We start from the raw sequence: 16424 nt of genomic DNA, 5'->3' as shown, positions 1-16424 counted from the left end.
TTTGATAGTCCTGTTTTTCACTGTTTTTCGTTCTTAAGGAAGCTGTCAGGAGTACCAATTTTGTTAAGCACTATGGCTAAAGGGACTATTTCATTTGCTAGACATAGCAAAATGTTTTGAGTGTTTATTTCAATTTGATTACATATGTATATGTATATATGTATGTATATATGCATTTACACAAATATAGTAAAATTCTGGCAAAAATCCAGAAGACATAGTTTCAATCTACCAATTTCAGGCTGGGACTGGAAGACCATGTGGAGAGGGAAGCTTTAGAAACATTTAAAATGTGTTTAATAACCCCTGCAGTAGAGAGATGAAAGCTCATTTTAACATACTGATTCTTTATCTGGTGGGGTAATTACAGTGTATGAATGAAGTAGCAAAGCTCAGTGAAGCTGAGTAGGAATGCTGATCTGAATCCAGTCCAACCCCTATGACCACCTGTTTGCTTTATGTTTTATTCTCTCTTTTCAATAGACTAACAGCCAGAGACATGAGAGTCGTTGTTTTATTCTTAAAGAGGTGGTTACTCCAGCTAAAAACAATCTCCCCCTGTCCTGAAGTCCATTATGTGACCATAGAAGGCAAGGACCCTTTTCTCCTCTTCTGCTTGGCAGTAAGAGTCTCAGCCATCCCAGTCAGGCAGGACCACAGACTGATTGATGTTTGCATTCAAGGAGCCTGGAACTCACTTGATAAATGAATATATCCTTAGCCAGCCCTCCTCCTTCTTGCTGCTGGGATTGTCAAACAGCTTTAAAGCTTTTCTTTGGCTTGAGAAGCTAAACAGAGTCATGTTTCTTAAGGAAAAGTTCTGCAAAGGGCTTTGCCCTGGTTGGAGGAGGGACAGGTTTCCTTTGATGTTTTGCAGCTGGCACTTTCCAGGTGGCTAAACTTCAAAGGCAAGTGTTAGGATCTTCCTCCAACCTGGTCCTCAGTTCTTTGTAGATAGCTAGGCTCATTTAATGTTTTACTTTACTTGGAATGCTAAATGGGAAGTCATAAACTCCAGATGGCCTTTTAAATATGTACCGTCCTTCTACCTGAAAGGGGCCCGGCTGCCGGCAGAGCATTGATGAGGCAGGTGGCACCTCCTCCTGAGCAGAAAGAATGTACTTTCAGCTCTGACCTCCTGTGATCCCAGTAAGGCACGGTACTCCAGTTGCTCCTTAATCTCTCCACCTGTGGAGCATGCATGTCAGTACTTCCCTGGCTAGCAGGACTGCTGTGAGGCTGCATTTTCTGGAATGCAGAAGCAAGTTTGAGATCATCAATCAACATATCATCTCAGGTTAATGCCATTTAGAAAAAACCTGCCCCAAATGGTCTGGCTCCCCCAGGGACATTAAGAGTTAGCAGCTGCAGCTGCTAGGTAGGAGCTGGTAAGCTGGTTTGCTACAGGGTCTTAGAGCATGTAAGAAGTCAAATACTACTCATCTGAATTTTTTGAACCCTGATCTATCAAAACTATCAAATGTCAGTGGCAGCATCTCTATTACCTTTGCTGGGAATGAACATTTTCCATCTCCTTGATACTGAAGGATTTCTGGGTGTACCAGCAGGCACTTTCAGGTCCAATGGCAAGTGTGAGATTACCTGAGTCTGCATTTGAGAGTGAGCCTGGAATTTACATTGTGGTGCTCTCCTCCCTGCTATGAGAGTTGTGGGGCAAGTCTTTGTATATCTTTGTCTGAACAAGCTCTGAAATTCTCCTGGCATGCTCTTCTTTGATAGGGTCCACAGTCTCAGTCACTTTAACAGGCAGAAATAATTTTGATGCCCCAAAGTTTTGATCTCATGCAACTCTTCCCCCCCCCCCTTTTTTTTTTTTTTTTTAATTTAAAAAGCAATCAATACAGAATTTCACTTGCAGACCTTATCATCCTGAAACATTTGGAAATTCTGGAAATGAAAATAAAATTTCCTTCTTTATCCAAGATGCAATGCTTAGGATTACCTTGCAATTTAACTGTTCATGGGGTGCAGTTTCTCTTCTGCTATGTGTTGTTACTGTCCAAAATATTCATTCCTTTTCTGAGGCCATCCACACATGTTAAGTTGTAATTAACACCAACAATTGGAAACAGCAAACTACATTTAATGTTACAAAATAGAAGACAAGTTTTCAGGCACTGCACATTCTGGTGTAAACTACAGATGGAGCTTTAGCTGCAACATTCTTAAAACTCCATACACTCACAGCACTTCTAAGATGTTTTCTCTAAGCAAATAACAATCATAAGTTGTCTTTTGAAAAGAGATACATGGGAAATTATAACACAACACTACCAAACTCATTATTGTTAAATCTGAGTTTAAAACCATCTTGGAGATTTCCTAGGTTTAAAGCACTTGAATGTATTGATTCTATTATTAAAATTTAATAATAGTGATTAATTACTGCATCTTAATGACATATATTCTGCCACCCACAAGTGATTTATGAAATGTGTGTCCCTCTTCCCATCAGTGTCCTGGGTGCTGTAGTTTGCAGTTGCATTCTTTGTAGGTGAGGGATTGTGCAGTTTACTCAGGGGTACATAGCAGCTTTTGCAGAATTAAAACTAATGACACACAACCTTTCAATATGTCAAGGATGAGGTAGGTTGGATGATTATTTACCTATTTTTAGAAAGAAAAATTTTTCACTTATAGATAACATTTCATTTTTAGATAACAAAATTAATCCATCACTGTTTTAACAAAAAGTAAAACTTCTTAACACTCCAAACGTAAAGTAATAATATGATAAGAAATCAGTAATGTGATATAGGAGATCCTTGGGATAAAAAGCATGTTTCTAATAGAATGTATCTAGAAGTGATTAAAAAACCAGTCTTGACCCTAATATTATTTGGTACATCTTCCTGTTATGTTAAAAAATATGCATATCTCTATGAATAATTTTCCTTAAGGTGATTTTGAAATGTATGTCTATTCAAATGCATGTTTCCTATTTGAATTCTCTTTCCAGCTGAGGTTTACCCAAAAATGTATCACACATGCTTTTTTCTGGTGACATACATGGCCCCACTGTGTCTTATGGTGTTGGCCTATTTGCAAATATTCCGGAAGCTGTGGTGTCGCCAGGTAAGTCACTTAGCACTGGCTCTCTTTAATTGCTCTGGCAGCTTTGTGCAGATTCCCAAGTACAACCTCTTCCTTTATAAACTCCATTTTGTCACTTAGGACTTTGATTTTTCCATCCATGCAGGTATACAGCCACCTTGGAGAGGCATTGAGATGTATTGAAAAATGAAGGCAGTCAGAAAGTAAATGGCTTTCTCGTGTCTGTGAATGGCTTTCTCTTAGACAGGAAGAAAGTAAAAGGCATCAGAAAAATTGATTATAGGTAGAAGGAAAACCTCTCTCACTGTATCTGAAATGCTTGCCAAAATACCTTGGGTGACCTTATTTATACTGCTAAAATCTCCTGTAGCAGTCAAAATGTAAGATTGACCTTTTCATTTTGTTAGTTTTATTTTTATTTTTCTTACTCAGGTTGATGGCCGGTCCAATCTGAACAAAATAAAAACTAGAAAGTCCCTTTATCAGTACTGGGAGACTGGAATTGCCTGATGTGAAGCTGGCTGTTACCAATAACATTTTATGTGAATTGATGACAAATAATTGACACAATTTCTAATGTGAACATCTTGTTTTTTCAAGATTCAAATAAAAAATACAGGAAAGAAAACAAGAACACTAAACAAAACAAACAAAACCCCCACCAAGCAGACAAACAAAGAACATTTGAATTTGAGTGGCAAAATGATGTACATTTTTTTCAGGAATCTTAAAAAAATTACTTTGTGTCTATGAACTGTAATTTGTCATGCACCAGACTGTGGTGCTCTCTGATGTCTTCTGCTTTGTCCAGGATTTATCTATAGCTGTAGTCCACCACCAGCTGCACTGTCATTCTAAAAAAGGACAAAATACTCATCTTGTTGTAGAAATAATGCAAGATATTCTCTCAAGGGGCTCTAACATAGTTCATATGTCCATCAACATCTGGCCATGAATCACTTCTCTCTCACCAGCATGCTTGATACCATCCAATTCTGAGTCTGTCCTGGGCAGGGGATAATACCTGCCCCATCAGGAACATTTTTCATGCAATTCAAATTGATTCATCAGAGAAATCACAAATAGACTTTGTATTCCTAGATATGCATATGATAAAATTAAAAGTCAAATCTTATACTGACAGAACATATCTCTCACAAGTAACTCACATACAGGAAATACCAAATCCACTTTAAGGCTTTTTGTTGTTGTCCGTAAGTCATAACAGCAATTTTTGTCACTTCTAATCAGATTAGGTTAAACCAGAATTGCTGTTTATCCTGCTTGTCAGCTTTAAATTATTATTTTTGCTTTTCATTTCTTAGGCTGATAAGATTAAATAACAAGAGGGCTTGAAGATAAAATTTAACCTTTACAGTTTGAGAGGACTCTTCTCCAGAGCAAAGGATTTCTTGCTTAGTTTTGTTATTAAGTCCAGTCTAAACATAGTTCTAATATGCTCTGCATTACCAAATCTGTCCTGTATCACCCAATGACTTTATCACCACAATCCTTCTCAACCTTCCCTTCTATACCTTCTTTACAACCTGCCTACCCTCTCAAGCTCTTCACTAACTAAGGTAATGCAAAGCAGTTGTTCCTAATCTTCACATAGTTGAAATTGCTGGCTCAGATGCAGAGCAGAAGCTGAATGACTGGAAACCAACCTTTTTTTTGGGTTCCCCCACCTCCACTGCCCAGTTGTTTTAGCTGGCCTATTTGTTCTTCACAATGTTCCTTCTCCCAATTCATCTTGCACACTGGCAAGGTTAGGATGATCCTTTGTTTTTCAGTGACAAAAAGAGAAATTCTCCTACAGCCTTAGTGCTATCAGTGGTGCCAAATGACAGCTGTCCCTCTGCCTGGCCTAGATGGTAGCACCATGTATAAGAGGCTGCACTAAGTGAAATTAAAACCACTGCACATCAATTATCAACTATGACTTGGCTGCAGGCATCAGGCACTTTTCTAAGTGCAGCAGGTGTGCTGTAATCAGTCATGGAGCACAAATGAATGAAGTGCTCTACATGTATTCTTTGGTAACAGTTTCAAAAAAAAATCATTCTGTTTACCAGAAATTCAGTTAAATATGGTGATCCTATTGCAAGGTACAATGAGCCTTTCAGATGTTCATGACAGAAAAACCACAACTAACAGTAGATGCTTTCTATGTCCTGCATTTTTTCTAAAGGTTAGTTTTTAAAATTAATGCATTGTGCATGCAAATTTTCAGATGAAAAAGGGAAGACTGAATTACAAGTTTTCATTGCCATACTTTGTGTAATAGCTCTTAAAATTTCTGATTGTATAAATCAAGGAGATCTTTGAATTAAAGACTCACCTTTATAAAGACAAGTACAATCATGCAAAAAATACTATGAATTTGGAGTAATTAATTTTAATTATTAGTAAGGAAGTAGTAATCTAGAAGTCTATGTTCTTGTGTGGATTTTAAGTAGATTAAAAACGGATTCTGTACAAACAGAACTGAATGAACTGAATATGATTAAAATGTTGATACACAATTTGTAATATCAAGTTCCTAGTATGCTTCAATTTTCTGATGTCTGAATGCATTGACACTAAAGCACATTTGTATTAATAATTAGGCTTCATCCATTTTCTTTTTGGTGGTTGAAATATACCCTCCCAATCTTTGCAAGCTGATACTGCATTTGAGAGATTTTCTTTGGTTGTTAGCCCCTTGATAACTATCTGAGGGGGTAGAGAAAAGGTGCATAAGAAAGTAAAACTCTAAATTTTAGTGCTTGTTTATTCACAGCTAATAGGCTTTTCATAAAACCTTGGAATTACACAAATGCTTCAAAATTATCTCTCTGACTGATTTATTACTGACAAGCAAATATATGCATTATGCTCCCATGTGTACACTTGTGTATACTTGTACATACAGAATCACAGAAACACTTAAAAGGCCCTTAAGGACATTGAATTCAACCATAACAACCACTGAATTCAACCATAACAACCATAACACTGCCAAGTCCACCACTGAACCATGTCCCTAAATGCCACATCTATTTATCTTTTAAATATCTCCAGGAGTGGTGACTCAACCACTTGCCTAGGCAGCCTGGTCCAAGGCTTGAATACCCTTTTTTGAAGAAATTTTTCCTTATATCCAATCTAAACTTCCCCTGGCTTAACCTGAGACCATTTCCTCTAATTCTATCACTTCTCTGCTACACCCCACAGCCAAGCAGGGCAAATCCCTTGCAATAGTACTGATGTGCAATTGTCAAGCTGCTAATTGCTGATTTCAGCTGTGTGACTGGGAATCTACAGTAGAAGTGCAAGGGGCTGAGTTTTAAATCCATGGATACATTAGTAAAAACTAAATGTTATAACTTATCCCCAATTTTGCTTCATGGATGTCCTGTTCATTACATGGCAACTTTGCCAAAATGTTCCAATAGTTGTAAATCATATTTGGTGTGTGCATAAATGCTGAACTAAGGGCTTGTCTGAAGATACTTGCATACAATGCCCCCCCAGCCAACAAATAAATAAATAAATAGACCAAATCCAAAAACCAGAGAAAAAACCCCACCCAACCCCACAAAACCCCAGCATAGTAGGTTTTCTAGAACAATTCTGAATGTGCATGCTTTTTAGCTTACTTTCATCTTTCTTAAATAAATACAAAATTTTCATAATTTTCTGGTCAGTTTGCCTGGATAAGCCCTGATTAAAAAAAAAAAAAAAGTTACAATAGACAATGTGAAGTTTTTAGATACTATTGAGGTTGAAATATTTCTCATGGGATTAGTCACCCTTCACACAATTGTACTACACATAAATAAAACTGTATTTCTAGCTAAAAGCTTTCCACACTGTATGACATTGGGCATATTATAAATGTAACTAGAGTTCTCTGAGAAGGTCCTTGACGTCTGCAGTCTTTCACATTTTACTGCAGGCAGGAAGTAATATAGAAGAACTGAAGCAAAATTGTTTTACTTGGCTTGTCTTATGTGAGGGCACAGAAAACAAAAAAACTTTTTTTTTTTCATAGCATGGTCCTACATGCAAGTCATTGCAACAAGTGTCTTGGCACTTTTCCATGATTTCCCTCAGTTTAGAAGAACTTTGCAGAGAGATCCACACTTCAGCTGTGAATATTTCTTTAGCTACTTCACTGTCATCTAGGCTGCATGTATGGAAGTTTTATGGCACTTAAAGCTATGCAGGCTTTATATCCTTGCTTTCCAGTACTGAGAAAGTGTTTGGTATCTTATATTAGCAGCATGTTAATGGGAAAAATTACTCTGCTATGCAACAAAACATTTAATGTAGAACTTTGTAGCAATGTAATAGTAGCAATAAGGTTGGTAATTTTGATAGTCTGAAGACGCAGGCAAGGCAAGGTATGTGGGAAATAAAGAAAATATGAGGACATCAGTTGATATCTGTGTATAAAACACAATTTTTATGCAGTCCCTCCTGTGTGTCTGAAATTCGGTTTGTTTCCTGCAGTTATATCAATTAAATGAATTTAAAAATCCTTTCTATCCCTGTGAACTTACATTGTGTATGTCAAGGTGTGTATTTGTCCTGTTATATCTGCAGACAAAATCAGTTTTTTCGAATGCTTTTCAAAATGCCCCTTATTTTATTTGCCTTAGATCCCGGGAACTTCTTCTGTTGTTCAGAAGAAATGGAAGCCTCAGCAGCCTTCAGCACAGCCCCGAGGGCTGGGACAATCAACAAAGTCAAAGATTAGTGCTGTGGCAGCTGAAATAAAACAGATTCGTGCAAGAAGGAAAACAGCACGTATGCTAATGGTCGTCCTTCTGGTTTTTGCACTTTGCTACCTACCAATTAGCATCCTTAATGTCTTGAAAAGGTAAAGTTTATCTCAAAGTATAAACACTTGGTAAAGCTTTCTGTCTAAAAGCAGAATTCTCTATTACAAGACTCATTTTATTCTCACAGACACTTTTGAAGGATAAGCTTACTTATTGCATGATAAAGAAGTGGAAAATAAGCATACCATTGCAAGAAAACATTATATATAACACATATATGTGCATATATATAACCTATCCATAGTACTTGAACTAGAGGCCAGATTGGGGAACTCTTACTAACAAGATCTTCCTCATGAAAATGATCTCATTAAACCTCATCATTTACGTGGGATTGCAGCTTGTTTGCTGTAAATGCCCCATGGAAGTGCAGTCACCAAAGCAGCAGCTGAAGGTTGGCAGCAGAGTGCAGCATTGTGGCTTGGCTGTGAATGCCGAGTTCAAACCTAAGCTTCTCATGTACAGTTTTGAGACCTTAGACTAACCCTTCCCTTGGTCCTATGAAGCTGTATTTTAACTTTTTTATCTTTTTCTCTCTGTGCATTTCTGCACACTCTTGGTTTCTGTACAGTGCATGAAAGACTGAGGCTTTGGTAAAGCCTCATGAGCCCTCTGGAATACCAATAAATAATGGCACATAAAAGAAGATCTGAATATCCTAAAAATAATGAGCAAATGAGCATGTTATTGGTGTTTTTTAAATTGGAGTGTTATTGGAACATTTTTGTTTTTAAGGGATAGTTTCAAGGTTTAAATACATCCCACTCAATTCTGGCCCTTCCCTGAGGCCTAATTTAAATACTTTTCATTCTCAAGTCCCTTTGTAGAAAATTTAGAGAGAAAACTATTTCCAGAAGTTGGTTCATGCCACCTACAACATGAAACAGAGGAAATACCCAGGCTGCCTCAACTACAATAGCAGAGTAGGCCCAGAATTAGATTTTCATTTGAATGACAGAAGTAATGTGTAAAGAGTCTGGGAAATGCAGATCTCCCTGGAGGGCAGAAGCTGCTTGGTAGCCTCAGGTTTGGGGCCAGTTCAATGCCTTTTCACTTCCAGAGATATTTGGAGAGAGGCCTAGAGCCAGGAAGCTCAGTGACATAAGTACATCAAAAGCAACTTTTCCTGTCTTTTCTTGGCTTATCTGACACTAGATGAATTTAGTTACTTGGCAGAAAACTTGTGCATTTTCACCATGGTAAAGTCCCAGCTGTGCCAAACCACCAGGACAAGAGGCTGAGGGTTGGGGAGAGGATTTCTTCCTCTCAAGTAAGAGAGCACTGCTGAATCAGCCTTTTTGTGGTGCTGCAAATAGGTCATCAGAGATAAAATCAGGCTAGAAGATGTAAAATCTTTTAAAATGAATTCTAATTTTGGCATCTTTCAGGTTTGCTCTTCTCTTTCTGTAGGGTTTTGGGGATGTTTAATCATGCTGACGACAGAGAAACTGTATATGCCTGGTTCACATTCTCACACTGGCTTGTGTATGCAAACAGTGCAGCCAATCCTATCATTTATAACTTCCTCAGTGGTAAGTTACTGTTACCTAGAATCCAAGTTTAATGTGTAATTTGAATGTAATGAACCATAGCAAAAATTAATGACCATATAACTTCAGCTCAACTCATCCTGTAGGAGCTAGATCCTCTTCCTAGAAAAAGTTGCCTGAAGTATCCCATTAGGCTGTCTAACAAGAAGTAACCCAGAGTGTGCCAGGGCCTGAGTCCAAGTGCTGGAGTGTGACATTAATGTGGTAGAGAAGTTCCTGGCATGATTTTGATCTGAAACAATTACCATTTCTCTAAACACTCCTGGATGCTCCCTGGCAGGTAGCACAGTCTGGGGGCTGTCCCTAGCTGGAGTGTTATATTCAAATATTGGGATTTGGAGGATGTGAGTCTTTAATAGTACTTGCATGGCCAGACTGTGCCAAGTAGGGTCAACTTCAAAGACCCAGCCAGGATACTGTGTACTTGTAGATTTGTCTTAGTTTGTATTTGTGTCACTTGGCTTGGAGAGCAGAATCAGGATCTGACCTGGAAGTATTGCAGCTAAATACAGGGAGGCAAAACTCTATTGATCCTCACTACATATTGGCCCACTGTAGCTTTTTTTGTGGTGTGTAGTATGAGAATGACAATTTCCTCTGGGCCCCAAAAGCATGGGATTGTCAAACGTTGTGAAATCTTTTAAAATCTATTCATGATAAAACACAAATTAGCCATGCTGTGTCGTTTCACATATCAAGTAAGGATTCAATCATTCAAGCCTGTGTTTGCTCAAGTATTTTTTTTTTACATATGTAGATAATCAGCAGACTATGAGGTGGTTTCAACAAACATTCTAGCTTGTCCATTCTGTCTAGTCAAGAATAAATCTGTCTTCACATCAAACCTCACATGCCTTCTTAGAAAAGTTGTCTTTTTTCTGTCTTTCTCCAAGTTGATGAAACTGTGATTCTCTGCTTTTGCATTAGAAGAGCATCTGGGTGGTTCGCATTAATTTTGCTTTAGATAACTCCTTTATATCCGAATCGATAAAGTTTGATGAAATGCGGTTTATAGTACAATTTTTTCATGAGTCATTTTTGTGGTTGACAGGGAAATTTAGAGAAGAATTTAAAGCAGCATTTTCCTGTTGCATCTTTGGCATTCGCAGCCACCATGACGAACGGTTCAACAGAGGTCGTGCCAGTACAGAGAGTCGGAAATCCTTGACCACCCAGATCAGCAATTTTGATAACGTTTCCAAACTTTCAGAACACGTTGTATTGACCAACATAAACACAATTCCATCAAATGGTACTGCATCTATTACCCACTGTTAGTATACTGGTCCCTATGCCTTTTGATCCCATAGAAGTAAATTCTAATTCTGCATCCATCAATATTGGGATCTGAGAACAAAGAGAGAAGGGTATTTAAAATTAAGAACTGACTGTAAGAAAAGAAAATGAAAATGAATATTTTATAGAATATGCCATAACTTTTAATGAGGGAAGAAAATTTCTCACATTTATTTCGTGTTGCAGATAGCTAGGGAGCAAAGCAGTCATATTTTATACAAATATTTTCTTTGCATACCTACTTATTCTAAACTCCTAAATAAATAAAGAACAAGTATTTGAAAGTATGAAAATTATTTTCCCTATCATTGGACTGAGTTCATGAACAGCTGTATTCTACTCTCATCTAATTAGCTGAAGTTGTGGTATATTTTATAACAAATGTTTTATTCAAAATTGGGTGTAGAGATTGAACTACCGTAATGTCTTTACTATTTCAAATTATCTGCTTAGCATGCATTCTGGTGTGAGTTAGAGTGATCAAATAAGAAATTAACATTAATTTATTTTCCAAAATTTTTTGTTCTTTTTTGTGTTAGGTAGGCTATTGCATGTGTTCAGGAACAGCTGGGAAGCCACTTTTCACTTAATGTAGAAGGAATGGGGTTTTTCGCCTAAATTCAGTAGTGTTGCTATTCCTTTATGTACAGCACAAGCAAAGTTACAAATATGAAACTCATATGACAGTGTGGCTGTAAATTATGCTTTACCCTTTGTTTCTCATTTATTCTCTTCTCTCTGTCCTCTGCTTATGACAGGGGAGTTAGACTAGATGGTCTTTAAATGTCTCTTCACACCCAAATGATCAATGATTCCATGACTGACTTATATACAGGAAGCTGTGGTACTCTGCTGGTCAGAGAGGCATCTGAATAAGGAATCACAGTGCAATTTACTAAATAGTGCATATTAATAAGTAGTAGAACACATGAAAATGTTGAAAAGTTAAAAAATCAAGATTTACACATCAGAAATGCTCTTAGTCATCAGTCAAGAAGCTTTCACTTCAAATTTTCAAGTGCTATTTGAAACATTTTCTGGAGGACCATTTTATTAATAGATTATCACCTGCATAGTGTTCAGAGAGAGATAATCAGTCAGTTAGCCAGCCACCTGATACAAGCAGTGAAATGATCTTAAAATCTTTATCTACAGATATCCCAGCCATGCTCAGCCCGTTGAAGTCAGCAGAACTGCATCTCCACATACCCGGGATGAACATGACTTCAAACATAGACGAAGCCATGAGGGTTTCTGCAGAAGACACTGTCAAGCCAGAGAATGCAGAGTGGGATAAATTTGTCCCTAGCATAACTAAACTCACTTCGATGGAGTTACAGCAAGGATGACTTTGGCTCAATACACTACAACTGCCACAGAGTGTCACATGCTTTTAGCTGTGGTACAGACTACAACTGGACAAAGGGGTTCCTTCAAAATAACTGCCTATCCTCTTTTTTCTCAGTCTTACAGAAACCTACTTACCTCAGTATGAGCTAAAGAACATGTCTTTACAATTCTTTTTAAAGATTGGACTGCATCATACTTTGTAAATATTGTAGATATTTATTTTTATATATTTTAGATGCTGTGAAATGTTCTAAAATGTATCATATGAAGAAATCTAAGTATTTGAAAGAAGGCTCAAACATGATTTATTTATATCCTCTTTCTATAAATGATTGACTCATGTACAAGGAATGCTTACTTATGCACTAGTGATATTCTGGCATTACTTTGCACTTCTTTTTCTGCAAATCCACTTGTAGTAAGTTCTATGTTTATTGTGGAACTTTCACTTCAGATTGATTTGGGGAGAGTCCACATTACTTTTCTAAGTACAGACCTGCTTCTAAGATGTGAATCCAAAGTGCTGAAAGTCACATATTTTCATAAGATTACGCTAAAACAGCCTTTTATTTTTTCAGATTTGAGTGCCTAAAAAGTAACCATTTAAATAAAACTTATGTGATGCTCAAAGGTGCTATAGGCTCAAATTTCCTGCTCAGGCCAAGAGGAATAACAAGTGTCAGCACCTCTGAAGGACTGGACATTTTAACTTTGGTAGCTCATTTTAGTCCGTAATGTGTAAGTGCTACTCCAGAAGTTCTCTGAAAAATCTTTAATGTAGGAAGCAAAAGTTTTCTTTCATTTTCATGACTTCTCTCTCAACTGCCACTTAATACTAAAGATACAATCAATTTACAAATCTATATATCTATTTGTGGGATAATCTCTCTGGCCTGGAGCTTCCTACTATGTATTGTACTTTTCTCAAAGGATGAACATGGTGCATCGTTGGAGACTTAGTCTTCTGGAAGAATGTGGTCTGTTGGTTAGAAAAAGGCTAATTATCAGAACCTGAGATACAATTTCCCTGTGGCACTATTCTTGCATTTCAGTCCAGATTTTTCAAAAGAACGGGTAAGATGAGAGGGAGGACTTTTTTGTTAAAAATTATTTGGCATAGGAAGAAGACAGTCTCTTGTATTCAAATGTTTCTATAAAGCCAATTATTAATTGACCAGGTGTTATTTGATTACCTTTTGTAAATATTTTTTCTAGGTTTTTCTTTGACCTAATGTCATGCAATGTATTATCTATCATGGCAACTATAGTTTTATGAAGTGCTTTATCACTTTATGCTTTAGCCTTTCCCAACAGCTGTATTACTTGACATTGTTGCAATTCCTTCTAGTTTACATTGCTGTTAAGTGAGAGAAAGGGATTTGCATTCATTTGCATATTAAAGTTTTCTATTTAAAGAGAAAAAGGAGAATACTCTTTTTTTAATTAAAAAAGAATTAAGAAAAATATCTAAATGGACAGAATGTTTAAATATTAAATAAAATTATAGGATTTTCAATATTCCTATGTGTAAGATTCATTTTTAAGTATAGCTATTATATCAATGTTATTTTAATGAATTATTTTGCTTCCTCTCTTCTAAGAAAAATAAAACCCAAATAACTGTGGAAAGCACAGCAGGATTTGATTTCATAACTATTGCAATTCCTTTACCATAAGAAGACTATTTTACCTCTTCAACTATGGAGAATGCAGAATTTTTAAAGAGTGTTGAACAAGATATATATTTTTTCTATATAATTTGAAATGATTGAACAAACACCTGCTGAATTAAAACATTAAAGATATGGGAAAATGGAATTTAAAAAGTTCTCTAAGCTTTTCTTTAGTTTAGTTATAAGCAAACAAATAGTCATAATGTTAAAAACTAGTATGGCAAGCCAGCTGCAAAATAATTATCAGTAATCATTTATTTGAGACATAAAATATCTCAGCCCATGGTTGAAAAATGTCTATTATGCCCAAATTTGGGAAAGCTATATTTTTATTTTAGAAAATGTATTTTTAGCTTATCCTTGAAGAAAGAGAAAGAATGTAGAAAGCAAAAGTTATTTAAGAAAACTTGGACAGCATAAGAGGGGAGTATGTATACTTTTCAAACATAGAAGGTCATGGGTCACTGTGGAAGGCCAACAAAATTGTTATGCCTTGTCAGGTGTGTTTCCCAGATCCCTGTGAGACAAACGGAGGGGAAAAGGGTTCAGTAACCTGGGCCACCAAAGAAAGAAGAAAATATCGCTGTTAGGGATGCTCATGGACAAATCCTAATTAACATCTTTCTAAAGAGGGGGTGAATAGCACCTGCTGACACAACTTGTATTCTTTTTGCTGCTACCTTAATACCTAAATTGTGTTAGCTGAGTTAGTTCTGAAGCAAGAACATCACTAAAGGTCAATGGCAGTTTTTGGAGGTCTTCTGTGCTGTGTTAGAAAAGGAGATTCTGGCCTTAATTTTGTCTTTGTAAGAGAAAGCATATCTTATTTCTCTTTTGTATCTTTTCTTATTTTCACCTAGATCTCCAGAATTAAAATGTTTCAAGATTTCTAGGATTTTCTTTTAACCACAACTTTAACTTAGCAGTACTTTTTGTGTGGAGAAGATAAATAAAATATGAGACATTCATTACCAAATGATTCTGGGTTTTCTCTGGACAATTTCTATTGAGTAAACAGCATATCTTTCAGACACAAATTATGCAATCAGATGTTATATCATATTTGAAATTCTAAGGATAGCTAGAGAGCAGTAACTAATTTTTGACAGAGACTGTGGCCATCAAGCCAAATATTGGTGAAATATGGTTATCAATATAAATATCTGATTATTTTTGTGAATAGATTTTTCATTCAAAAATAAATATTTTTGATGAATATATTCTTATGCTTTTATTTCTTTAGTTTTACAAAATTCAAGAAATAACTTTTTAAATTGAAATAATCACTGGGATAAATAAACCCGATAGTGAGCAATAGCCAGCAATGGAGATAGAAATAGTTGTGAGAAGAGAGTATATAATAAATGAACATTTCTTATCCAGCATATAGATACTGAATGTTATCTAAAATCTGAGCCATAATTGGGTTTTGCTACCTCTAGCTGCTTTGTTATTCTAATATTTCCCCTACTGAACTGGAGATAAGTGGAGAAGCTGAGTTCTCATGCCATTGTTTCTGCTTGTCCACAGCAGCATTAAACATAGGGCTTAAATCACAGCATATTTGTTCCTGCAGATATGAGTTCTTGTGCCACCATCCTTCTGGTGCTTTGTCTCTCAACATATTTCACAGTCTTGAAGGTCTGATATCCTGACCTGTTTCTCCTTTGCTGTTGTCACTGTAGTGATAAGCTTGTGCATTGCAGTCACAATGAATGCAAGATAATATCTCCCTGTCTCCACCTCCAAACCATTATGTTTTTCCTTTTCTGCTGGACTAAATAGAGAGAACCATCTCATTCTCTGCTTTTAGCAAAATTGATATGTGTTATTAACCTGGAGAGTGTTTTATGGGATGGAGAATACACCAAACATTACTTTAAATCAGCCCTCACTCAACAACATATCATAATCTATTGCTGCATATTACAATGGCTAAAGGGACAGGCAAATTTAGCTTTCCAGCCTAGAATTTGTCTCACATCTAAAATTACATTAATCTCCCAGGCTGTTCTTTCTACTTGACAATTAGGTTTTTCTGTGGCTGTTGGATATATTGGGTGAAGTAATATATTATTTATTGAACAATAACCCACAAACAAACATTTAGTAATTTTCTTGTAGTAATCATTAAGAGCTTACATAAATAATCATTAGTAATCATTAAGAGCTTACATAAATAATGCAGTTTTAAAAACTAGCTACAAATCTGTGTAAAATAAAATGAAAAGAGAAATTACAGGCAAGATCGATTTTTCCTGAGCTAAGAAATATAACTGAAATCTGGACTTTGGGTCAAGTTTTGATTTGCCAGTAGGGACAGGATTTCAACTACTATATCTGTCTTTCTTGATAGCCAAGCTGAAAATTTTACGACATCTTTTTGTTTCGGCATTTAAGGACCAAATGCAGTTCAATATTTGTGAAAATAAGATTCATGAGTAGCATGGGGAAATCAGTAGGGATCTGTTGCTTCCTCCTCCTTCCACTGCGAAAGCAAAGCACACACACAGGAGCCAGCAGGTGTATGATTGCATCCTTCATGGCTGACTGCTTCATTGTTAAGCACCAACTCAGCTGCTGACTTGTCTGGCAAACTGGTTTTTGAGGTATTTTAGTGAAACACCTGAGGTTACATTCATAGTCCAGTC

General features: G+C 36.5%; 1 protein-coding gene across 1 annotated transcript in view; it reads left to right on the top strand.

Annotated features, from left to right (window-relative positions):
* Positions 1–13567, top strand: part of HCRTR2 (hypocretin receptor 2) — a 33615-nt gene extending 20048 nt beyond the window's left edge. The window contains exons 5-9 of the mRNA XM_059843399.1: positions 2981–3096; positions 7722–7942; positions 9315–9436; positions 10506–10706; positions 11906–13567. Coding sequence (XP_059699382.1) covers positions 2981–3096; positions 7722–7942; positions 9315–9436; positions 10506–10706; positions 11906–12099 — 854 coding nt within the window. The 3' untranslated portion in view covers positions 12100–13567. The remainder of the gene's footprint in view (positions 1–2980; positions 3097–7721; positions 7943–9314; positions 9437–10505; positions 10707–11905) is intronic.
* Positions 13568–16424: the final 2857 nt, after the last annotated feature.

This window comes from Haemorhous mexicanus, chromosome 3, assembly GCF_027477595.1.
Source record: "Haemorhous mexicanus isolate bHaeMex1 chromosome 3, bHaeMex1.pri, whole genome shotgun sequence".
Lineage (NCBI taxonomy): Eukaryota > Metazoa > Chordata > Aves > Passeriformes > Fringillidae > Haemorhous > Haemorhous mexicanus.
This window is presented reverse-complemented; position numbering and strand designations above follow the sequence as displayed.